The sequence below is a fragment of the Tachyglossus aculeatus genome, chromosome 13 (assembly GCF_015852505.1).
Source record: "Tachyglossus aculeatus isolate mTacAcu1 chromosome 13, mTacAcu1.pri, whole genome shotgun sequence".
In the NCBI taxonomy this organism is placed as follows: Eukaryota; Metazoa; Chordata; class Mammalia; order Monotremata; family Tachyglossidae; genus Tachyglossus; species Tachyglossus aculeatus.
The window spans coordinates 4,138,969-4,162,712 of record NC_052078.1 but is presented as its reverse complement, the minus strand read 5'-3'; the positions used below and the strand labels follow the sequence as shown (position 1 = coordinate 4,162,712).

At 54.1% G+C, this 23,744-nt stretch overlaps 2 protein-coding genes across 5 annotated transcripts; one reads left to right on the top strand and one right to left on the bottom strand.

The window, feature by feature from the left end:
* Positions 1-1,643: 1,643 nt before the first annotated feature.
* Positions 1,644-23,729, top strand: RARRES2 (retinoic acid receptor responder 2). 4 transcript variants are annotated; one of them, XM_038755576.1, is made up of 7 exons: positions 1,644-1,770; positions 16,388-16,488; positions 20,608-20,827; positions 21,339-21,443; positions 22,230-22,328; positions 22,855-22,982; positions 23,560-23,729. In XM_038755576.1, the coding sequence occupies exons 3-6, from the start codon at positions 20,639-20,641 to the stop codon at positions 22,969-22,971; spliced, it is 510 nt and encodes a 169-aa protein (XP_038611504.1). In that variant the 5' UTR covers positions 1,644-1,770; positions 16,388-16,488; positions 20,608-20,638; the 3' UTR covers positions 22,972-22,982; positions 23,560-23,729. The 4 variants fall into 4 exon arrangements, with proteins under 4 accessions (XP_038611504.1, XP_038611502.1, XP_038611503.1 ...); XM_038755574.1 differs by having other exon boundaries at positions 16,361-16,488; XM_038755575.1 differs by lacking the exon at positions 16,388-16,488.
* REPIN1 (replication initiator 1) lies at positions 8,204-12,013 on the bottom strand. The gene is made up of 3 exons (XM_038755572.1): positions 11,974-12,013; positions 11,615-11,728; positions 8,204-9,889 (listed from the first exon to the last, which is right to left on the bottom strand). Exons 2-3 carry the CDS (start codon positions 11,616-11,618, stop codon positions 8,355-8,357), a joined length of 1,539 nt encoding a protein of 512 aa, XP_038611500.1. The 5' UTR covers positions 11,619-11,728; positions 11,974-12,013; the 3' UTR covers positions 8,204-8,354.
* Positions 23,730-23,744: the final 15 nt, after the last annotated feature.

Below are 23,744 nucleotides of genomic sequence, written 5' to 3'. Positions count from 1 at the left end.
GAGCCACGCTGCTTCTCATTCATTCATTCAATCGTATTTATTGAGCGCTTACTGTGTGCACAGCACTGTACTAAGCGCTTAGGAAGTACAAGTTGGCAACATATAGAGATGGTCTCTACCCGACAGCAGGCTCACAGTCCTCTCCCCCTCGTCCCCCTCTCCATCCCCCCCATCTTACCTCCTTCCCTTCCCCACAGCACCTGGATATATGTATATATGTTTGTACATATTTATTACGCTATTTATTTATTTATTTTACTTGTACATATCTATTCTATTTATTTTATTTTGTTTGTTTGGTTTTGTTCTCTGTCTCCCCCTTTTAGACTGTGAGCCCACTGTTGGGTAGGGACTGTCTCTCTATGTGGCCAACTTGTACCCCAAGTGCTTAGTACAGTGCTCTGCACACAGTAAGCGCTCAATAAATACGATTGATGAAGATGATGATTTATTTATTTTGCTTGTACATATCTATTCTATTTATTTTATTTTGTTAGTCTGTTTGGTTTTGTTCTCTGTCTCCCCCTTTCAGACTGTGAGCCCACTGTTGGGTAGGGACTGTCTCTATATGTGGCCAACTTGTACTTCCCAAGTGCTTAGTACAATGCTCTGCACACAGTAAGCGCTCAATAAATACGATTGATGATGATGATTATTATTTATTTATTTTACTTGTACATATCTATTCTATTGATTTTATTTTGTTAGTCTGTTTGGTTTTGTTCTCTGTCTCCCCCTTTTAGACTGTGAGCCCACTGTTGGGTAGGGACTGTCTCTATATGTGGCCAACTTGGACTTCCCAAGCGCTTAGTCCAGTGCTCTGCACTCAGTAAGTGCTCAATAAATACGATTGATGATGATGATGATTTATTTGTTTTACTTGTACATATCTATTCTATTTATTTTATTTTGTTAGTCTGTTCGGTTTTGTTCTCTGTCTCTCCCTTTTAGACTGTGAGCCCATTGTTGGGTAGGGACCGTCTCTATACGTTGCCAACTTGGACTTCCCAAGCGCTTAGTCCAGTGCTGTGCACACAGTAAGCGCTCAATAAATACGATTGATGATGATAATGATGATGACTGTCTCTAGATGTTGCCAACTTAGACTTCCCAAGCGCTTAGTCCAGTGCTCTGCACACAGTAAGCGCTTAATAAATACGATTGACGATGGTGATGACTGTCTCTATACGTTGCCAACTTGTACTTCCCAAGCGCTTGCTCTGCGCACAGTAAGCGCTCAATAAATACGATTGATTGATTGATTGATAGAAGGGGGAGACAGACAGAAAAAAAAACATATTAACAAAATAAAATAAATAGAATAAATATGTACAAATAAAATAGAGTAATAAATACCTTGGGAGTCAGAGGTTCTGGGTTCCAATTCCGCTCCGCCACTCGTCAGCTGCGTGACCTCTAATAGTAAGCACTTAACAAATGCCGTTAAAAAAGCTTTCTGTGGGCAGTTTTTGTTTTTTCATCACACCCCGGGCCTTCCGGGCAGACGAACGAGGCCTGCGTGGGCTTGGGGTTGGAGCAGCGGGGGAGTCCAGCCAGCCAAGGCCACGGGCAGAGCTGACCTCTGGACCTGTGGCATCCGGGGCACGGGCGATTCGTGCCCAGTTGGGGACCTTGGACCGAGAAGGGAGGCTCCCACAGACGGACCAGGGGAGTTGGAAGGGCGGCTCAGCTGAAAACCCGCACTCGGCCTCTTCCCTCTGGCCGGTACCGCGAGGAACCTGCTCTGAGGCGGAAGGGACGCACTCCGAGGTGGGAACTCGATTTATTTATTTTATTTTGTTAGTATGTTTGGTTTTGTCTCCCCCTTTTCGACTGTGAGCCCACTATTGGGTAGGGACTGTCTCTATATGTTGCCAATTTGTACTTCCCAAGCGCTTAGTACAGTGCTCTGCACACAGGAAGCGCTCAATAAATACGATTGACGACGATGATGATGATGACCCACGCTGAGGCAGGAACCTCCACTGAAAAGTGGCAATGCTCGGCTGGAGCTAGAGGCCCAGGGACATTATTTATTCATTTTACTTGTACCTATCTATTCTATTTATTTTATTTTGTTAGTCTGTTTGGTTTTGTTCTCTGTCTCCCCCTTTTAGACTGTGAGTGCACTGTTGGGTAGGGACCGTCTCTATATGTTGCCATCTTGTACTTCCCAAGCGCTTAGTACAGTGCTCTGCACACAGGAAGCGCTCAATAAATACGATTGATGATGAAGATGATGATGACCCACGCTGAGGTAGGAACCTCCACTGAAAAGTGGCAATGCTCGGCTGGAGCTAGAGGCCCAGGGACATTATTTATTTATTTTACTTGTACCTATCTATTCTATTTATTTTATTTTGTTAGTATGTTTGGTTTTGTTCTCTGTCTCCCCCTTTTAGACTGTGAGCCCACTGTTGGGTAGGGACTGTCTCTGTATGTTGCCATCTTGGACTTCCCAAGCGCTTAGTACAGGGCTCTGCACACAGGAAGCGCTCAATAAATACGATTGATGATGATGATGATGATGACCCACGCTGAGGCAGGAACCTCCACTGAAAAGTGGCAATGCTCGGCTGGAGCTAGAGGCCCAGGGACATTATTTATTTATTTTACTTGTACATATCTATTCTATTTATTTTATTTTGTTAGTATGCTTGGTTTTGTTCTCCGTCTCCCCCGTTTAGACTGTGAGCCCACTGTTGGGTAGGGACTGTCTCTATATGTTGCCATCTTGGACTTCCCAAGCGCTTAGTACAGTGCTCTGCACACAGGAAGCGCTCAATAAATACGATTGATGATGATGATGACCCACGCTGAGGTAGGAACCTCCACTGAAAAGTGGCAATGCTCGGCTGGAGCTAGAGGCCCAGGGACATTATTTATTTATTTTACTTGTACATATCTATTCTATTTATTTTATTTTGTTAGTATGTTTGGTTTTGTTCTCCGTCTCCCCCTTTTAGACTGTGAGCCCACTGTTGGGTAGGGACTGTCTTTATATGTTGCCATCTTGGACTTCCCAAGCGCTTAGTCCAGTGCTCTGCACACAGTAAGCGCTCAATAAATACGATTGATTGATTGATTGATTGACAGAAGTGCTGTGCAGAATACTAATAATGGTATTTGTTAAGCGCTTACTATTTGCCAAGGACTGTTCTAAGCGCTGGGTTAGATACAAGCTAATCAGATTGTCCCACGTGGGGCTCACAGTCCTCGTCCCCATTTGACAGATGAGGGAGCTGAGGCACAGAGAAGTTAGGTGGCTTGCCCAAAGTCACACAGCGGACAAGTGGCAGAGCTGGGATTTGAACCCATGACCTCCGACCCCAAAGCCTGTGCTCTTTCCACTGAGCCATGCTGCTTCTCAATAATAATAATAATGATGATTGTAGTATTTTTTGAGCACTTACTATGTGCCAGGCACTGTATTAAGCGCTGGGGTGGATAATAATAATAATAATGGCATTTATTTAGCGCTTACTATGTGCAAAGCACCGTTCTAAGCGCTGGGGAGGTTACAAGGTGATCAGGTTGTCCCGGGGGGGCTCACAGTCTTCATCCCCATTTTACAGATGAGGGAACTGAGGCCCAGAGAAGTTAAGTGACTCGCCCAAAGTCACACAGCTGACAATTGGCGGAGTCGGGATTTGAACCCATCACCTCTGACTCCAAAGCCCGTGCTCTTTCTACTGAGTCACACTGCTTCTCAATAATAATAATAATGATGATGATAGCAGTATTTTTTGAGCACTTACTATGTGCCAGGCACTGTATTAAGCGCTGGGGTGGATATGCACAAATCGTGTTGGACGCAGTCCCTGTCCTACGTGGGACTAACAGTCTCTATCCCCATTTTCCAGAGGAAGTAACTGGGCCCAGACAAGTGAAGTGACTTGCCCAAGGTCACACAGCAGATAAGTGTTAGATCCTGGATTAGAACCCATGACCTTCTGACTCCTAGGCCTGATTAGTTTATATCTACTCCAGCACTTAGTACAGTGTTTGGCACATAGTAAGCACTTAACAAATGCTATTAAAGTAACAGAGAAGCAGCGTGGCTCAGCGGAAAAGAAAAGAGCCCGGGCTTTGGAGTCAGAGGTCATGGGTTCAAATCCAGGCTATCCCAATTGTCAGCTGGGTGACTTTGGGCAAGTCACTTAACTTATCTGGGCCTCAGTTACCTCACCTGTAAAATGGGGATGAAGACTGTGAGCGCCCCCGTGGGACAACCTGATCACCTTGTAACCTCCCCAGCGCTTAGAATGTGTTTTGCACATAGCAAGCACCTAATAAAAATGCCATCATTATTATTTTTTTTAAAAAAAGGTCTTACAGTAAACATTTCTGAATCCACCTCACTGTCTCTATATGTTGCCCACTTGTACTTCCCAAGCGCTTAGTACAGTGCTCTGCATACAGTAAGCGCTCAATAAATACGATTGATTGATTGATTGATTGATTGAATGCCTCACATGATCTTTCCCCGAGGCAGGAGGGTCAGGGGGCTTGAATCCATTTCAGCGGCATCTCGTTGTGGGCAACGTTTACTGTTAGGTCGTACTCTCCCAAATGCTAAGTACAGTGCTCTGCACACAGGGAGCGCTCAATAAATACGATTGAATGGCGGGGCTTCGGAGACAGGCGGCCGGATCGGATGACCCCTCGGCGCCTTTTCCAGGAGATGAGGATTCTGGGCTATGAGCGGGAATTCTCGGGGCTTTCCCCAGGTTTTTACCTCCTCCCACCCCCCCAACCAGATCCTGACGTGTGGAAACCGCCCACGTCGATAAACCTCTCCCAGCTGGCTGTACTTCCCAAGCGCTTAGTCCAGTGCTCTGCACACAGTAAGCGCTCAATAAATACGATTGATGATGATCCACCAGGAGGGAAGGGGCGTTATGGGCAGGGAACGTGTCTGTTGTACTCTACCTTCCCAAGCGCTTAGTACAGTGGTCAGCACATTGGAAGCGCTCAGTCAATACCATCGACTGAAGGAGAGAAGGGAGAGAACAGTGCTTAGTGCTTAGAACAGTGCCCAGCGCTTAGAACAGTGCTTTGCACATAGTAAGCGCTTAATAAATGCCATTATTATTATTATTATTAAAAAGAGGGGGATGGGGAAGTAGGATGGGGTGGGAGGGGAGAAGGGGGACTTTGGGTAAGACACAAAAGGTGCAATAATTATTGGCTCCTTGAGAAGTCTTCTCTAGGAACAATCTCTGCACTGCCCAAACTCGAGGCGACCGGATTGGGAGAGGCCCGGAAAGGTCATCTGATCCACCACTGCCTCCATCCATTCATTCAATCGTATTTATTGAGCGCTTACTGTGTGCAGAGCGCTGTACTAAGTGCTTGGGAAGTACAAGTTGGCAACATATAGAGCCGGTCCCTACCCAACAACGGGCTCACGGTCTAGAAGGCTTACACCCAGCTCAGCGTCGAGAGTGCGATGTCTCCAGCCCCTCCCAAGTCATAACAATAACTGGTATTTGTTAAGCGCTTATTATGTGCCAGACACCGTACTAATCATCATCATCATCATCAATCGTATTTATCGAGCGCTTACTGTGTGCAGAGCACTGTAGTAAGCGCTTGGGAAGTACAAATTGGCAACATATAGGGACAGTCCCTACCCAACAGTGGGCTCACAGTCTAAAAGGGGGAGACAAAACCAAACATACTAACAAAATAAAATAAATAAATAGAATAGATATGTACCTGGGGGTGGACATGAGCAAATGGGGCCAGCCACGATGGCTGTGCCTCAGTTACCCCACTTCTAGACTGTGAGCCCACTATTGGGTAGGGACCGTCTCTATATGTTGACAACTTGTACTTCCCAAGCACTTAGAACAGTGCTCTGCACACAGTAAGCGCTCAATATAATACGATTGATTGATTGACCGTCTCTATATGTTGACAACTTGTACTTCCCAAGCGCTTAGTCCAGTGCTCTGCACACAGTAAGCGCTCAATGAATACGATTGATTGATTGATTGATTGTAAAATGGGGATTGACTGGAAGCCGTATGTGGGACAGGGACTGTGTCCAACCCGATTAATAATAATTAATAATAACAATTACGGTATCTGTTAAGCGCTTGCAATGTCCCAAGCAGTGTTCTCTACCCCAGCGCTTACTAATAATAATTGCGGTATCTAAGTGCTTACTATGTGACAGGCACTGTGTCAAGCGCTGGGGTAGATCCAAGCAAATCGGATTGAACACAATCCCCGTCCCAAGGGGGGCTCACAGTCTCAACCCCCATTCTACAGATGAAGGAACTGAGGCACAGAGGAAGTGAAGCGACTTGCCCAAGGTCGCACGGCTGACCGGTGGTGGAGCCGGGGTTAGACTGTGTGCAGAGCACTGTACTAAGCGCTTGGGAATCCCAGAGTGAGCCCCCTCTTTCCTCTCCCCATCCCCCCCCCGCCTCCTTCCCCGCCCCACAGCACCTGTATATATGTATATATGTTGGTACGTATTTATTACTCTATTTTGTTTGTACATATTTATTCTATTTATTTTATTTTGTTAATGTGTTTTGTTTCGTTGTCTGTCTCCCAGTTCTGGACTGTGAGCCCACTGTTGGGTAGGGACCGGCTCTCTATGTTGCCGACTTATAATAATAATGGCACTTATTAAGTGCTTACTATGTGCCAAACACTGTTCTAAGCACTGGGGAGGTTACAAGGTGATCAGGTTGTCCCATAGGGGGCTCACCGTCTTAATCCCCATTTTACAGATGAGGTCGCTGAGGCCCAGAGAAGTGAAGTGACTTGCCCAAAGTCACACAGCTGACAATTGGCAGAGCCGGGATTTGAACCCATGACCTCTGACTCCCGGCCTCTTTCCACTGGGCCACACTGCTTCTCTACTTGTACTTCCCAAGCGCTTCGTACGGTGCTCTGCACACAGTAAGCGCTCAATAAATACGAATGAATGAATGAATGAATGAATGAATGAATCCATGTCCTTCTGTCTCCCAGGCCTGTGCTCTAGCCAATATGGTGTCTGGCACGGAGTAAACGCTTAATACCATAAAAAAGGCTAACCTAAATCCCCCCTACTGCCTCAGGCTTGGCTTTTACCCTACCCCCCCCAACACACTCACATGCTGTCTGTCTCTCTTCCGTGTCCCTTCTTCCTGGACCCTTCCGCAGGGTGAAGAGACGACCGCTCAGCCACATCTCTGAAAGCAAAGCTTTATTCTGCAGGCCTCGGGCCTGACAGGGATTTCCCCCGCACCCCGACATTTTACCCCCCACATCCCACCTCATCCTCGGGGGTGGGCCCGGGTGTAGCTGGCGGCCGCGGAGGTGGGGTTCGTGGGGGCGTCTGCTGCTGATGGAGGGCGGGGGGCTCTGGGCGGAAAGCGGCTCCAGCCCGGGGGGGCTTCTCTGGGACCCACTAGCCCCTCAGACACCCACCGGATCCCAGAGGCCAGGAGGATGCGTGGATTTTTTGGGAGAGGAGGGGTAGCTGAGGGATCTGCGGGAAGGAACGGGTGCGGTGGAATGGGAAAGGCGCAAACTACAGTCCCGTCCCACCTGTTCAGTCAATCGTATTTATTGAGTGCTTCCTGCGTGCGGAGCACCGTACTGAGCGCTTGGGAGAGTACGATACAGCAATACACAGTGACAGTCCCTGCCCAGGACGAGCTCACAATCTAGGGGGGCCGGGGTCCCGGCGGTTTGGGCGTTTACCGGGCGTTTGAGAAGCAGCAGGGCATGGTGGATAAAGTCCGGGCCCGGGAGTCAGAAGGTCGCGGGTTCTAATCCCGACTCCGCCACTCGTCTGCTGCGTGGCCTTGGACAAGTCACTTCACTGCGCCTCAGTTCCCTCATGTGGAGAAGGGGGACTAAGACAGCGAGCCCCACGCGGGCAGGGACCGGGTCCAATCCGATTTGCCTGTAACGACCCCAGCGCTTAGTCCAGTGCCCGGTACATAGTAAGCGCCTAACAAATACCACAACTATTATTACTATGTGCGGAGTACGGCGCCTGGCACATAGTGAGCGCTTTAACAAATACCACAACTACTATTATGATGTGCGGAATACGGGGCCTGCCACCTAGTAAGTGCTTTAACGAACGCCACAATTATTATCACTACGGGCGGAGTCCAGTGCCTGGCACCTAGTAAGCGCTTGAACAAATGTCACAATTATTATCGCTACGTGCGGCCCCGGCACCTAGTAAGCGCTTTAACGAACACCACAACTACCATTACTCTGTGCGGAGCACTGTACCGGGCGCTTGGGAGGGGACGAGAGGAGGGGGAGAATGAGGGTTCGGGCGGATGGGAGAATCAGCGTTCGGGTGGACGGGGGGCGGGGGCGGGCTGACTTCAGGGGGCATGCTTCTTCTGGTGGGCCAGGTACTTCTGCTTGTAGCCGAAGCTCTCGCCGCACTGGGCGCAGGAGTAGGGCCGCTCGCCACTGTGGCTCTTGCGGTGGGTGATGAGGTTGGACTTCTGGCTGAAGTGGCGGCCGCAGTCGGGGCAGGGGAAGGGCTTCTCGCCCGTGTGGACGCGCCGGTGGGACACCAGGTTGGACTTCTGGCTGAAGGCCTTGCCGCAGTCCGGGCAGAGGAAGGGGCGCTCGCCCGTGTGGATGCGGCGGTGGGCCACCAGGTAGGGCTTGTGGCGGAAGCCCTTGCCGCAGTCGGGGCACTGGAAGGGGCGCTCCTCGGCGTGGTCCTGCCGGTGGGCGGCCAGGCGGTCCTTCTGGGCGAAGCGGCGGCCGCAGTCGGGGCAGGGGTAGGGGCGCTCGGCCGGGCGGAGCCGGCCGGCCGGGTTGGCCACCTGGGCCCGGGCCAAGGGGCGCTGGCCGGCGTGCAGCCGCTGGTGGGCACGCAGGGAGCGCTGGTGGGCGAAGCTCCGGGGGCACTGCGGGCAGAGGAAGGGCCCGTCCGGGGCCGGGTGGGCCCGCTGGTGGGCCAGCAGGTGGGTCCTGTGGGTGAAGCGCTTCCCGCAGGCCGGGCACGGGAAGGGCCGGTCCCGCTGGTGGATCTTGCGGTGGGACAGCAGGTTGGGCTTGTGGCGGAAGCGGCGCTGGCACTCCGGGCAGGCGTAGGGCTTCTCGCCCGTGTGGATGCGCCGGTGGGAGGTCAGGTAGGGCTTGTTGCCAAAGCGCTTGCCGCAGTCGGGGCACTGGTGCGGCCGCTCGCCCGTGTGGACCCGCTGGTGGGCGATGAGGTTGGGCTTGTGGCGGAAGCGCTTGTCGCAGCGGGCGCACTGGAAGGGCCGGTCCTCCGCCCCCGGCGGGCCCGGGGCCGTGCCCAGGGCCGGGCGGCCCCGGGGGCGGGGCCCGGGCATGTGGACCCTCTTGTGGGCCACCAGCTCGGCCCACCAGGCGAAGCTCTGCCCGCAGCCGCCGCAGATGAAGCGGCGCGGGGCGGGCGGGTGGCAGCGCTGGTGGGCCATGAGCTGGCGTCGGTGGGCGAAGCAGCGCTCGCAGTCAGTGCAGGCGAAGAGCTGCGGCTCCGCGTGGCTCCTCTCGTGCAGCGCCAGGGCGGCCCAGTGCGGGAAGCCTCGCCCGCACCGGTGGCAGCTGAGCTGGCCGCCCGCCAGGTGTGCCCGCCGGTGGAGGGCCAGGAAGGGCGCGTGGCTGAACCGCCGCCCGCACTCGGGGCAGGCCAGGGCCGGCCGCCCCCGGCCGTGGCGTCGCCGGGCGTGGACCCGCAGGGCCGCCCGCCCCGGGAACCGCCTCCCGCACCGCACGCACCGGCAGGACGCCCCCGGGCCCGAACGCCGCGCTGGCCGGAGCCCCCTCCTCACCCGCGGCCGGGCGGGCTCGGGGGGCGGGGCGGGCCGGACGGGGTCCCCGGGGTCCCCGGGGTGGGCGTCCTGCTGTGGGGGCTCAGGACCGCGACCCTCCGAGCCTGGGAAAAAAAGAGAGAGAGAGAGAGAATCCCCGATGACCCAAAGCAGCGTGGCCCGGCGGCTGGGGCCCCATGGAGCTGGGAGGTTCTCATCCTCCCTCCGCCACCTGTCCGCTGGGAGACCCTGGACGAGTCACTTCTCGGTGCCTCACTTACCTCATCTGGAAAACGGGGATCATCATCATCAATCGTATTTATTGAGCGCTTACTATGTGCAGAGCACTGTACTAAGCGCTTGGGAAGTACAAATTGGCAACATCTAGAGACAGTCCCTACCCAACAGCGGGCTCACAGTCTAAAAGGGGGAGACAGAGAACAAAACCAAACATACTAACAAAATAAAATAAATAGAATAGATAGGTACAAGTAAAATAAATAAATAAATAAATAGAGTAATAAATATGTACAAACGTATATACATATATACAGGTGCTGTCCCACATGGGGCTCATGGTCTTAATCCCTATTTTGCAGGGGAGAGAACTGAGGCACAGAGAAGGCACATGACTTACAAAAGGTCACACTGCAGACAAGTGGTGGAGCCGGGACTAGAACCCAGGTCCTTCTGAATCCCAGGCCCACGCGTGTCATATTGTATTCGCCCACACTGTAAGCACTCAATAAATACAATCGATTGAGAAAATGGGGATTGAGATTGCGAGCCCCATGTGGGACACAGACTGTGCCCAACCCGATGAGCTCGCATCTACCCCAGCGCTTAGTACAGTACTTGGCACATAGTATGCACTTACAAACACCATTTTTTAAAAATGTCTAACCTAAGTGCCCCCTATTCCCTCAGCCCTCAACCAGGCTGGGTTACTCTAGCCCCAATCATTAACCTTGTGCCGTTCAATAATCCCCACTGTCCGACCCAAATCCCTCCTGCTGCAGCGGCACCCTATTCCTTCTAGTTCTGGCCTGGTCCCTTTGGATGCTCCATGTCCTGTCCCCTCTGGGCCTCAGTTTCCCCACCCCACCCTCACTTTGTCCCGGGGACGGGGGAGGAGAAAGGCAGGAGGCTGTGCCCGAGCCATCACTCTCCCTGACTTCAAAGCCTTATTGAAGGCCCGTCTCCTCCATGAGGCCTTCCTAGACTAAGCCCCGCTTTTCCTCATCACCCACTCCCTTCTGCATCACCCTGACTCGCTCCCTTTCCTCTTCCCTGCTGCCCCCAGCCCTTATGCATAGATCTGTAATTTTATTTAATTGTATTGCTGTCTGTCTCCCCCCACTCTAGACTTTGTGCTCGTTGTGGGCAAGGAATGTCATCGTTTATCGTTCTAATGTACTTTCTCAAGCACTTAGTATAGTGCTCTGCACACGGTAAGCGCTGAATAAATACGATTGCCTGAATGGATAGGGGTGGAAAGCCCCCGTCTGCGCCCTGTTTCGGGTCTGGAAAAGGACGCAGCCCCCAACCAGTAAAGGCCTCCTGCAGAGCCCCCACTCCAGGCCCGGGGACATGGACAGCGTGGCTCAGTGGAAAGAGCGCGGGCTTGGGAATCAGAGGTCATGGGTTCGAACTCCGACACTTAGCTGTGTGACCTTGGGCAAGCCACTTAACTTCCCTGGGCCTCAGTTACCTCATCTGTAAAATGGGGATTAAGACTGTGAGCCCCAAGTGGGACCACCTGATCACCTTGTATCCCCCCCAGTGCTTTGCACATAGTAAGTGCTTAACAAATACCACCATTATTATTATTATTATTATTATTTGCTCACTCATGGTGCCACAGCACGCCACTCCCCCGCCGGTGGCCAGGACAAGTCCACTGCTGCAAGGCTCCTCCCCTCCGTCCAGGTGCGCCACAAGTTTGTCTCGGGAAAGCGGGGTCCCTGAGCAGAAAAGGGACACAGGCCGAGTCCAGGGCATCAGAGACCCGTCCCCAGCCCTCCCTCCTCCACCACCCCAGGTCTCCCTTCCCGGCCTCCCTCCTCCACTTCCCCAGGCCTCTCTCCTCCACCTCCCCAGACCTCCCTCCCCATTCCCCAGGCACTTCCCTCCATCCCAACTACTCCCAGATCCCTAGAGAAGCAGCGTGGCCTTGTGGAAAGAGCCCGGGCCTGGGAGTGTGAAGGACCTCGGTTCTAATTCCGGCTCCGTCACTTGTCCGTTGGGTGATCTTGGGCAAGTCGCTTCACTTCTCTGGACCTCATCTACAAAACAGGGATTAAGACTATGAGCCCCCTGTGGGACACGGACTGTTTTCAACCTGATTAGCTCGTGTCTACCCCAGCGCTTAGTGCAGTGCCTGGCACACAGTAAGCACTTACCTAATACCATTAAAAAAAAAAAAGATCCCACCAGACTCACCCCTCGTCTCAGGGGCCGTGTCCTGCCGATCGGGATCAGGGGGACAACGTGAGTGCCAGGATTTGCTGCCTGGGTGCCACCCTTCTCAGGGAGATTGAGAATCGCAAACTACTCAGAGGCCTGAGCTCCCGATCCTCCTTCGTCTCAGCTTGGGGAAGACCCGGTGTCTCCTGCCCACCCTCCCCCTGAGGAGCCCCCCGAGACCAGTTTTGCCCCCTCAAACGGCACCTGCAAAGACAGCAATATCCCCTCACTCTCTGATTTACACCTAGGCCAGTGGCCTGGCTGCTCTGATGAGCTATGGGGAGACAGGATGGAAGGGGGCATGGGCATCTGTTCTGTCTATGGGTGTGTGTTTGGGGGGGGGGGTGTCCCTCGGTTGTAAAAATGTATCTGCACAGCTTTGATTTGTTTTTGTGCAGAAGTGATCACATCAGTCTGAGATTTTTTTTTTGCTAAATATATGTGCATGTTGCTCCCCACTCATTTGTGTGTGTGGGGGGGGGGTGTGTGTGTTTGGGGGGGGGTGTCCCTCGGTTGTAAAAGTGTATCTGCACAGCTTTGATTTGTTTCTGTGCAGAAGTGATCACATCAGTCTGAGATTTTTTTTTTTTGCTAAATATATAAGAGCATGTTGCTCCCCACTCGTTTGTGTGTGTGTATGTGTGTTGGGGGGGGTGTCCCTCGGTTGTAAAAGTGTATCTGCACAGCTCTGATTTGTTTTCGTGCAGAAGTGATCACATCAGTCTGAGATTTTTTTTTTTGCTAAATATATAAGTGCATGTTGCTCCCCACTCGTTCGTGTTCGTGTGTGTGTGTGTGTGTGTGTGTGTGTGTGTGTGTGTGTGTGTGTTTGGGGGGATGTCCATCGGTTGTAAAAGTGTATCTGCACAGCTTTGATTTGTCTTTGTGCGGAAGTGATCACCAGTCTGAGATTTTTTTTTTTTGCTAAATATATAAGTGCATGTTGCTCCCCACTCATTTGTGTGTGTGTGTGTGTATCTGTGTGTGTGTTTGGGGGGGTGTCCCTCAGTTGTAAAAGTGTATCTGAACAGCTTTGATTTATTTTCGTGCAGAAGTAATCGCATCAGTCTGAGATTTTTTTTGTATATATAAGTGCATTTTGCTTCCCACTGTGTGTGTGTGTGTGTGTGTGTGTGTGTGTGTGTGTGTGTGTGTGTGTGTGTCCTCCGTCCCTCTGGATAAAGAGTGTAAATGCAGAGTGCTGCTTTGGGTTTGTGCCGAAGCGCTGTCATCTGTCTATGGGAGTTTTTTTCTTTTACTAAATGTGTAAATGCATGTTGTTCCCGTGTGTGTGTATGTCCCTCTGGATGTAAGAGTGTACCTGAATAGCGCTTGTTTGCGTTTGTGCGGAAGTGTTTACCTCAGTCTAGGGTTTTTTTTTTTTGCTATATGTGTACGTGCATGTCGCTCCCTTTGTGTGTGTGTTTGTGTGTGTGTGTTTTTTTTTGTGTGTGTGTGCGCGCTGAGTGGGGGGGGGGCAACGCCTGTCCTTCTGGATGTCAGATTGTAGCTGCACGGCTCTAGTGTGCATTTTGGGGGGGGGGGGATTAATTTTTTTTCTATATGAATAAGTGAGTGTTGGGTCCCCGCGGCGCGAGTGCGCCTGTGTGTGTGGGGGGGGGGTCCGTCTCTCCGGATGTCAGAGGGCATCTGCACCCCGGTGGGGGCTTGTGTGGGAGGGCTTACAGCAGTCGGAGAGAAAAGCCCTGCTGGGGGTCGATTGTGTGTGTGTGTGTGTGTGTGTGTGTGTGTGTGTGTTTTTGTGTGTGCGCATATGGATGTGCTCAGGGCCAACGCGGCCTACGCCGTCCCTCCTGTGCCGGGGATTCCCAGTGGGAGGGTCAGATACATCCCTCCATTTCTCCGGCCCCCGGGGGATCCACCTCCAAACCCCTAAAGCTGGCCCCCCACCCCCAAAGGCAAGACGGCGGAGTGTGTGTGTGTGTGTGTGTGTGTGTGAGATGTGTGTGTGTGGTGCAGAATGGGGAGAGGAGCAGGCCCAGGACACGGAGAAGGCAGGGGAGGGGAGGGGAGGGGGGCTTCCAGCTGGGCCCAAGTGCAGCGTTGCAAGAAGCAGGGGCGCGCTTGGCAAATCCCAGCCCTTCTTCCCCGCCCCCCCCCCCCCGGTCCCCTCCGGCCCCGGAGGCGATGGGCCCCCCCCCCCACTCTGGGACCCCACAGTCCCTCCCTGTCCCCCCACCCAGGCTCCAAAGGCCTGCCTCCCTCCCTCCGTCCCGGCCGGCCACCAATGTCGTCCTTCTGACACCTTGGCCTGCAGGTCCGAGGGCCTTCTCCCCGCCACCCTCGAGGCCCAGGGGCATCCACGGTCGAAGCCCCCCAACCCTCCCCCTGGCACCCCCCCCCGGCACCCCCCCTGGCACCCCACCACCACCACCACCACACTGGCAGGCGGTGGGCCTCCCCTCACCCAAGCCAGCAGCAGCGGGCTCAGGTTTGCAGCAGCAGCAGCAGGCCCTCTCTCCTTTCCCTCCTCCTCCTCTCCTCCTCCTCCTCCTCCTCCTCCTTCTTCTTCTCCTCCCTCCCTCCCTCCCTCCCGCAGCAAAGCCCAACGCCATGTGACTACGGGAACTGCAGAGGGTCAGAGCCTGTGCCGTAGCCGGGGCGGAGAGGAGGGGGGCATCTGGGGGCCATCGCAGTGTCCAGAAATCTTGGACACCGGGGCTGAGGCCCCCGGCTAAACAGGGCCTGGGGTGTGGAATTGCATGTGCATTTGCCTATTAATTGAGGTGTATTGTGCACGCATTCCCAAATAATAATGATATTTGTCAAGCGCTTACTACGTGCAGAGCACTGTTCTAAGCGCTGAATAATGATGGTATTTGTTCAGCGCTTACTATGTGCGAAGCACCGTTCTAAGCGCTGGGGGGGATACAAGGTGATCAGGTGGTCCCACTTGGGGCTCACAGGCTTCATCCCCATTTTACAGATGAGGTCACTGAGGCACAGAGAAGTGAGGTGGCTTACCCAAGGTCACACAGCTGACGGGTGGCGGAGTCGGGATTCGAACCCATGACCTCTGAGTCCCAAGCCCGGGCTCTTTCCACTGAGCCACGCTGCTTCTCTAATCCAGGCTCAGCTCCTGGCCTGCCCTGTCAGTGTCCTTATCCCTGTTCCACACTTACATCTGCCTCCCCCTCTAGACTGTAAGCTCGTTGTGGGCCGGGAATGCACCCGTTTATTGTTGTATCGCGCTCTTCCAAGCGCTTAGTACAGTGCTCCGCACACAGAAGGCATTCAATAAATACGGTTGATTGAATGAATGAACTTTCCAGAGAGCCTAGCCCCCCTCCCCAAGTGCTCACACACAAGCACAACCACAAACACTATTTGTTACAATTGGACACTGAGACAGCCCCCTCCACCCCCATAGCCTACCTCCCCCCTTCTAATGACGCTAAGCACCTACTATGTTCTTAGCGCTGGAATAAATACAAAATAATCAGATCTGGCAGTCTCTGTCTCATCCTGGGCTCACAATCAATTAGGAAGGAAAAACAGGTCATTTATTTTTCAGATGAGGAAAGAGGCACAGAGAACTTAAATGACTTCCTTCTAGACTGTAAGGTTGTTATGGGCGGGGAACGTGTCTGCTAATTCTGCTGCATCCCAGGAGCTTAGTACAGTGCTCAATAAATACCACTGACTGATCGATTAATTGATCGATTGCCCAAGGTCACACTCTAATCAGCAAACTAAAAAGCTTCTCATGCTCTTGGCTGGGGAATTCCTTTGGGGTCTTCTCTTCCCTCCCCCGCATTGAGGTCATTCCCCTGCCTCCAGGAAGGATTACCTCCTTTACTTCAGACAGTCGAGGGACGCTCCTCTCTTCAAAGGCCTCCACAGGTGATTTCCCACAACCTCCATAGCTCGTCCACACCACTCCAGTTAGGGAAGTTCTTCCCGGTGTCTAACCTCAATCCCTCCCGCTCCAAGTTGGAGCCTATTTTGGTCTTTTCTCAGGCCAGGAGAACCAGTCCAGGACTGGAGGGAGGGGAGTAAGACCCAGGGTCCTGAGCTACTGAGCCCTCGGGATTGAGGAGGGGAGTCTTATACATCTCCAGGTAAGGAAGTTCTTCCTGGTGTCTAACCTCAATCCCTCCCGCTCCAAGTTGGAGCCTATCTTCGTCTTTTCTCAGGCCAGGAGAACGAGTCCAGGACTGGAAGGAGGGGAGTAAGACCCAGGGTCCTGAGCTACTGAGCCCTGGGGATTGAGGAGGGGAGTCTTATACATCTCTAGGTAAGGAAGTTCTTCCTGGTGTCTAACTTCAATCCCTCCCGCTCCAAGTTGGAGCCTATCTTGGTCTTTTCTCAGGCCAGGAGAACGAGTCCAGGACTGGAAGGAGGGGAGCAAAACCCAGGGTCCTGAGCTACTGAGCCCTGGGGATTGAGGAGGGGAGTCTTATACTCCCCCTCGTCGCCCTCTCCATCTCCCTCATCTTACCTCCTTCCCTTCCCCACAGCACCTGTATATATGTATATATGTTTGTACATATTTATTACTCTATTTATTTATTTTACTTGTACATATCTATTCTATTTATTTTATTTTGTTAGTATGTTTGGTTTTGTTCTCTGTCTCCCCCTTTTAGACTGTGAACCCACTGTTGGGTAGGGACTGTCTATATGTTGCCAACCTGTACTTCCCAAGCGCTTAGTACAGTGCTCTGCACACAGTAAGCGCTCAATAAATACGATTGATTGATTGATTATACGTCTCCAGGTAAGGAAGTTCTTCCTGGTGTCTAACCTCAATCCCTCCCGCTCCAAGTTGGAGCCCATCTTCTCTAGGTCTTCTCAGGTGAGGAGGACGAGTCCAGGGTGAGCTGCCCTCAGCTCTGGAAGGAGGGGAGTAAGATCCAGGGTCCTGAGCTATTGACCCCTGGGGACTGCAGAGGACAGTGCTCTGCACGCAGTAAGCGCTCAATAAATGCGATTGATTGATTGATTGATTGATTGACAGGGCGCTGGATTGGGGTCCCCGTGGCTGACCCCAGCCTGTCCCAGCGGAGAGTCGTGAAGCCGTCAGGACCATGGCCAGGGCAGGACAGCGGGGCGGGGCCGCACCTCCGGAACTCGGTTCCCGGGCTACCACTTGCCAAACTCCCTCCCTGGACCCCCAAGGTCCTCGAGAGATACCAGGCGCATAGCAGAACTAAGATACAATAATAATAATAATAGTATTTATGAAGCTCTTACTTTGTGCCAGGCACTAAGCACTGGGGTGAATACACGCCAATCAAGTTGGACACAGTCCCCGTCAATCAATCAATCAATCAATCAATCGATCGTATTTATTGAGCACTTACGGTGTGCAGAGCACTGTACTAAGCGCCTGGGAAGTACAACTTGGCAACACATAGAGACGGTCCCTACCCAACAGTGGGCTCACAGTTTAGAAGGGGGAGACTGAGAACACAACAAAACATATTAACAAAGTAAAATCAATAGAATAGATATGTACAAGTAAAATAAAGAAATAAATAGAGTAATAAATACGTACAAACGTATATACATATATACAGGTGCTGTGGGGAAGGGAAGGAGGTAAGGCGGGGGGGTGGAGAGGAGAGGAAGGAGGGGGCTCAGTCTGGGAAGGCCTCCTGGAGGAGGTGAGCTCTCAGTAGGGCCTTGAAGGGAGGAAGAGAGCTAGCTTGGCGGTAGGGCACACAGTCTCAATCCCCACTTTATGGATGAGGTTATTGAGGCCCAGAGAAGTGAAGTGACTTGACCAACAGCAGACAAGTGGAGGAGCCGGGATTAGAATCCATGACCTTCTGCTTCCCAGGCCCGTGCCCTAGCCACTACACCGTGCTGTTACACAAGTGCCTAGGTCAGCGTGGTGACGATTTGGATGGGGGGACGTGGGGAAGGGAAGGGGCGGATTCTGGAAATATTGTGGAAGAGGAGCCAACAAGATTTGGCAATAGGCTGAAAATGTGGGTTGAAAGAGAGGAAGCAGGCAAGGATAATGCCTCAGCTTCGGGCTCTATTGTCAGGGAGGATAGTGGTGAGGTGAATTGCGTAGATAAAGTTAGGCTGAGGAGGGGATTTGGGAGGGAAAACGGGGAGTTCAACTTCGGACATGTTGAATTTGAGGTGCCAACAGGACATCCACGTAGAGTCGTCCTGGAAGCAGGAGGAAATGCAAGATTGTCAACGAGGTCAGATCTACAAATTTGGATTTGGATTCGTGTTGAGGTGATAGTTGAAGCCATCAATCAATGGTATTTATTGAGTGGTTATGTGTAGAGCACTGACTAAGCGCTCGGGAGGATATGGGGAGCAGAAGCAACCCGAGAGTATCAATTGAGAAGAGAAAGGGACCCAGATTAGGGTGTCGAGAGACACCCTAAGTGCAGAACACTGTCCTGAACACTTGGGAGAGTAGAATAAAGTTAGTAGATGAGAACCCCGCCCTCTAAGAATTTACCGTCTAATGGGGGAGAGAGACACTAAAATGACTTACATGAAGGAGAAAAAAGAATACGGGGATAGAGACATGAACTAGTGCTTAAGTGATAAGGAGTGGGAAATACATACGAAAGTGTTTCATAGGACTGTTACCTCGTCGTGGGCAGGGAATGTGTCTGTTTATGGTTGTATCGTACTCTTCCAAGCATTTAGGACAGTGCACTGCACACAGTAAGCGCTCAATAAATATGATTGAATGAATGAATGAATGAGAAGCCATCCGCAGAGGTGAGGCAGGAGGGCTGAAGCGACAGTTGAGGGCAAAAAAAACTTGAGGAGAAATGAATTGGGGAAAAAATCTTCTTGGGGGAGAAATGGGGTTGTGACCGGGGTTGACCATGGCGGCTCCCTTGGGATGGGGCGTCTTGGGACTTCAAGAGTCCCTGAGGAGGGATGAGGATCTGGGATCGTCCAGCCCTGAAAAGGGAAGTCCGAGGGGAGAAAGAGGATGATATTTCACGGAATCGAAACTGGGGCGGCCATCTGTCCGTCTCCACCGAGAGCAGGACAAGAGAATGGTCACTGGGCAGCGGCGCCCAAGTTAGATCCCCTAGACAACTTCCCGAAGGCGCTGCCTGTTCACACCTGGTCTGACTGGGAAAGGGACAGCCGGGCCGGAGGCAGGGGGATGGGTGAGATGACCTCTGGGGAGGCAGTGCGGGGGAGAGAGAAGGCGAGTTGTTGGGGAGGAAGAGGCCGGGGCCTTAGTTTGGCAGGCACCAGGAAGGAGGGGCTTGAGGATTGTTTCTTTGGAGCAAAGTAAGGACCCCCCGCTTAGCCGGGCTGGGCAGAAGAACTGGGGGCTGCCCAGCTGGATGACTTCTCTGGAAACAGAGGCGGAGACTGGGGAGGGTGGATGGGGGTGGGGGGCGACGCAGGGGAGACCGTTCCAGGCAACAGCCGGGGTCGGGGCACGTCCCCTGGGCTGGGAGGGCGGAGGGAAGGGAGGGAGGAGATGGGGGGGTGGGGGGAGGCTGAGGCAGGGGAGGAGCTGGGGAGACGCTAGGCGAGGGCCGGAGAAGACGCAGCAGGGAGCTGCTTGCTAGCAGAGAGGTCTCTGGTGCGACAGGAGGCAGGTGATGGATGGGCCACTTGGGAAGAGAGGAAGGAGTAGGGGAGGCCTTGGGACCAGAATCACTTTAGCCGTTGTCCAGAGCCGGGACTTTCTGGATTCGCTGGGGACTGGGTTGACGACCTGTGTGTGGGTCGGGGGGACTGTCATTCTCCCCCCCCCCCCCTTCCCCCGAAATGACCATCCAGCTCCCTGCAGCTTCCCAGCTCTCCCCCAAAGAACCTCCAGGCCTTGGGGAAAGGGAGGGGAGGGGAGAGTAGGGGTAAGGGCAGGTGGTGGATAGCCCCAGGGAGGAGGGAAAGTGAGGGGAAAGTGAGGGCCGCTAAAGGGGACAACGGGAAGGGAGAGGGAGAGGGGTTTTGGGGGTGACTGGGGGGGCGGTCCAGGATGGAGGGGCTGTAGAGGCCACCAGCACCCCAGGGGTTAAGTGACTGGGCCTCCTCTTGCTCAGGCCCTCCGGTGTGTTTACGTCCTCCAGAAACTATTCCTCTTCCAGCCCGCGCCGCCCCCTCAGCTTCCCAACCCCGACTGGTCGGTCTCCGTGCCAGGGACTGATGGGGCGGGGGTCGGGGGAGTGGGGAGGGGAGGGCAGAGAGGAGGGAGGGGAGAGGGAGCCTCAGATTCCCGTTAGAACAGCAGGACCCCAGGCTGACTCCCGAGGGCGGGGGGGGTGGGGGTGGAACTGGAGGCTGGGGAATTGGGACAGAGAGGTCAAGGGGCTGCTCTGCCTTCGGAAGCCTGGGGCCTGGGAGAGAGCCAGGAGTTGGGGAGGGGGACGTGGTTCTCAGCTGGGTGGGATTCTCCCCCCCACAGGAGCCCGCCCAGCGCCGTGGGACCCTTCGAGATGAGGCAGCTGCTGTTCCAGCTGGTCCTGCTGTTGGCAGCCCCGGGTGCGGGTCCCGCCGGGGCCGCCGAAGAGGAGTTGTCAGGCCTCCGGCTCCGGGGGCTGCAGCTGGCCTTGGAGGACTTCCACAAACACCCCCCTGTGCAATGGGCGTTCAAGAATATCCAAATGCTAAGCGCCTCCCACCTGGTGAATGTGAAGGGTGACAGGGATGGGAGGTCGGGGAGGGGGCCCTCCCTCCAAGCCCCGGTGGTGTGGGGGGGGGGCTGAGGGTCAGTGACCACAGGGAGCCTGCCCCGGAAGGGCTGCGGGGAGGGGGCTTCGAGAAAGGGCTTTTGCAAGAGGCTTCCATCTGGGGTCCCTATTTGGCTTTGACCTTCCTTTGAACCCCCTCCCTCTTCGCCTCCATTTCCCCCCACCAGAATGGGGCCCGGAACACCCTGCCTCAGACCCCGACTGGTAGGCCCACCCCTCACTCTTCCCAAAACTCCTGGGTCAGAGCTCCTGGCCCACGTGACTTTTGGGAAAAGACGACCTCCCCAAGGTCAGGAGTGGGTAAGGGATCAGGGCCTTTTCGAGCCTACTCCAAGTCTGCCCGCCTTCCCACCTCACCCGCTAGGTCGGTCTCCTTGCCCACCTCCTACCCACTGTCCATCTTTCCATCCATCTGCCCCTACCCGCCCGTTGTCTGTCTGGGCAGGAGTTCTCAGCGGGGACGTTCGTGAAGCTGCAGTTTCGACTTCAGCAGACGAACTGCCCGAAGCGGGACTGGAGGAACTCAGACTGCAAGCTCAAGCCCAATGGGGTGAGGCCCTGTCCAACTGAAGCGGCGTGGCTTGGGGGTCTGAGAGTCCGAGGACCTGAGTTCTAATTCCGGTTCCGCCATGAGCCTGGTGTGCGACCGGGGGCAAGTCCCTTAACTTCTCCGGGCCTCAGTTCCCTCATCTGCAAAATGGGGTTTCGATGGCCGTGCTCCCTCCTACTTAGAATGTGATGACCTTGTATCTCCCCCAGCGCTTAGTACAGTGCTTGGCACATAGTAATAAATACCACAATTATTATTATTATTTCCCAGTCGGTTCCTTCCCCAACTGCCTTTGCCCGGACTGACGCAGCCTCACCCTGTTCGGTGGGGTGGAAGTGGGGAGACGAGGCAATCTGGGGGTGGGGGTAGGGGGTGGGGAGATTCAGCCTTGGCCCTGGTATCTTCCTCGGGGGCAAAAGGGGCTGATGTGCCTGGGCATGAAGGGAGGAAGAGAGGAGAGGGAGAGCTCTCTCTAGTGATGCGGAGAGGAGAAAGGGTTTGTAAAGGGGGGAAGGTCATCCTGTTTTGTTGCTTCCCCCTCTGCCACCCAAGGAGGGGGAAATTTTCTGTGCCTCTGGGGCCTGGCTGGGCCTTGAGGGTCAGGTGGGGGGCTGCGAGAGTCTACCGGCACAGCAGAGAACTCTGACTTCTCCTGGAGCGGGGGAGGTAGTAGGTGCCCCAGCGGTTGCCCCCCGGCCTGTCCCTTCGCCCCCCGCACCTCCTACCCCGACGGTTGCGCCCGTGCCAGGGCCATAACCAGCATCGCCCCCACCTCGGCCCCTCCAGCGGAAGCGGATCTGCCAGGCCTGCTTCAAGTTTGACTCCAAGGATCAGGTCCTGAAAAGGATGGTTCACTGCCCCATGGACTCTCCAAATGGACGCAAGGTGACTCTGGGGTGGGGGTGAGGAGGGGACTGGGAACCCCGGGAAATTCCAGAGGGGGTGGGGGTGAGAAGTGATCGGGACTGGGCCTGGTGGGGAAGGGAGGGCTGGGAAGGCCTTCCAGGAGTGGGGTTCGCATGCTGAGCTGGGGGAGGTTTCCTACCTGGCCTGGGGGGGGGTGGGGGGGAAGGTCTGCCCCAGCAGGCCCAGCACATGAGGTAGGTATTGAGCAGCATGGCCTAGGTGATAGAGCCAGGCCCTGGGGGTCTGAAGGACCTGGGTTCTAATCCCTACTCTGCCACTCGTCTGCTGTGTGACCTCGGTCGAGTCATGTCACTTCTCTGGGCCTCAGTGACCTCATCTGTCCAATGGGGATTAAGACTGTGAGCTCCACGAGGGACTGGGACTGTGTCCAACCTGACTAGTTGTATTCACTCCAGCGCTTGGAACAGTTCTTGACGCATAGTAAGTGCTTAACAAATACTATTATTGTGATTATTATCATTTTTATTGTGATTATTATTATCAGGACCTGGAGGAGGTATGGGAGAAGCAGTGCAGCACGGTGGAGCAGGCCGGCGAGAGCCCAAGCAACTACTACTTCCCTGGCCAATTTGCCTTCTCCCGGGCATTGGTCCGCTCTTGAGGCCCAGCCAGGTCAGAAGGGAAGGGCGAGGATGGATGGTGGGAGGGAGGAGAGAGGCTGGGCCAGCAGTGGGATGGGGTGAAGGGTAGCGATGGAGGGAGGGCGGGGGGACTGGGACAAGGGGGCTGGGACGGAGCCTGCCCAGGGGAGCCATTCCTGGGGCAGGGAGATGAAGGGAGACAGGGCCCTGATGACCAATGGCTCCTGTCTGAGGGTCTTAGGGGGACTTGGTGAAGGGGGAGAGGGCCAGCCGAGGGTGTATCCGGGGGCGAGGGATGAGGGGGCCGACAGAGTGTGTATCCAGCGGGGAGGGGCCAGCTGAGAGTGTATCCAGGTGGGAGGGGGCCAGGCTGAAGCTATACCATGGTGAGGAGGGGGCAAGACTGAATTGGTGCCATTTTTGGTATTGAGCAATGCGAATCCCTAGAGAAGTAGCCAGGGAGGGTATCCCCTTTCTTTTGGATCCTCCGTTGGCTGGTCACCCCCTCTTCCGCTTGTGGGGAGGTGACAGCTTCACCTCAGTGTTGGGGGAGAACTGGGATTGGAACTTCAATTGAAACTCAACTGCATCTTCCCTCTTTCCCCAAGGTGCTGCCTGCTCCGGTTCGCCTTAGAGCTCTCGAGTGATGTCCGGGCTCCCGTCTCCCCCGGGTTGCCCACCTGGGCTGCTCTGCCTCAACCTTTCCCTTTCCCGATCCCCCTTCCCCCCACAATTTCTCCCCACCTCCCCCTTCCACCCCACAATAAACCCGCCCGGACCCTACACCCCAGTC

What these genes read in the sequence shown, in the direction of transcription:
- RARRES2 (XM_038755575.1), top strand. Translation starts at nt 20,639, where the DNA reads ATGAGGCAGCTGCTGTTCCAGCTGGTCCTGCTGTTGGCAGCCCCGGGT. An exon ending in GCAAGCTCAAGCCCAATGGG is followed by an intron (nt 21,444 to 22,229) that starts GTGAGGCCCTGT and finishes CGGCCCCTCCAG; the next exon opens with CGGAAGCGGATCTGCCAGGC. An exon ending in ACTCTCCAAATGGACGCAAG is followed by an intron (nt 22,329 to 22,854) that starts GTGACTCTGGGG and finishes TATTATTATCAG; the next exon opens with GACCTGGAGGAGGTATGGGA.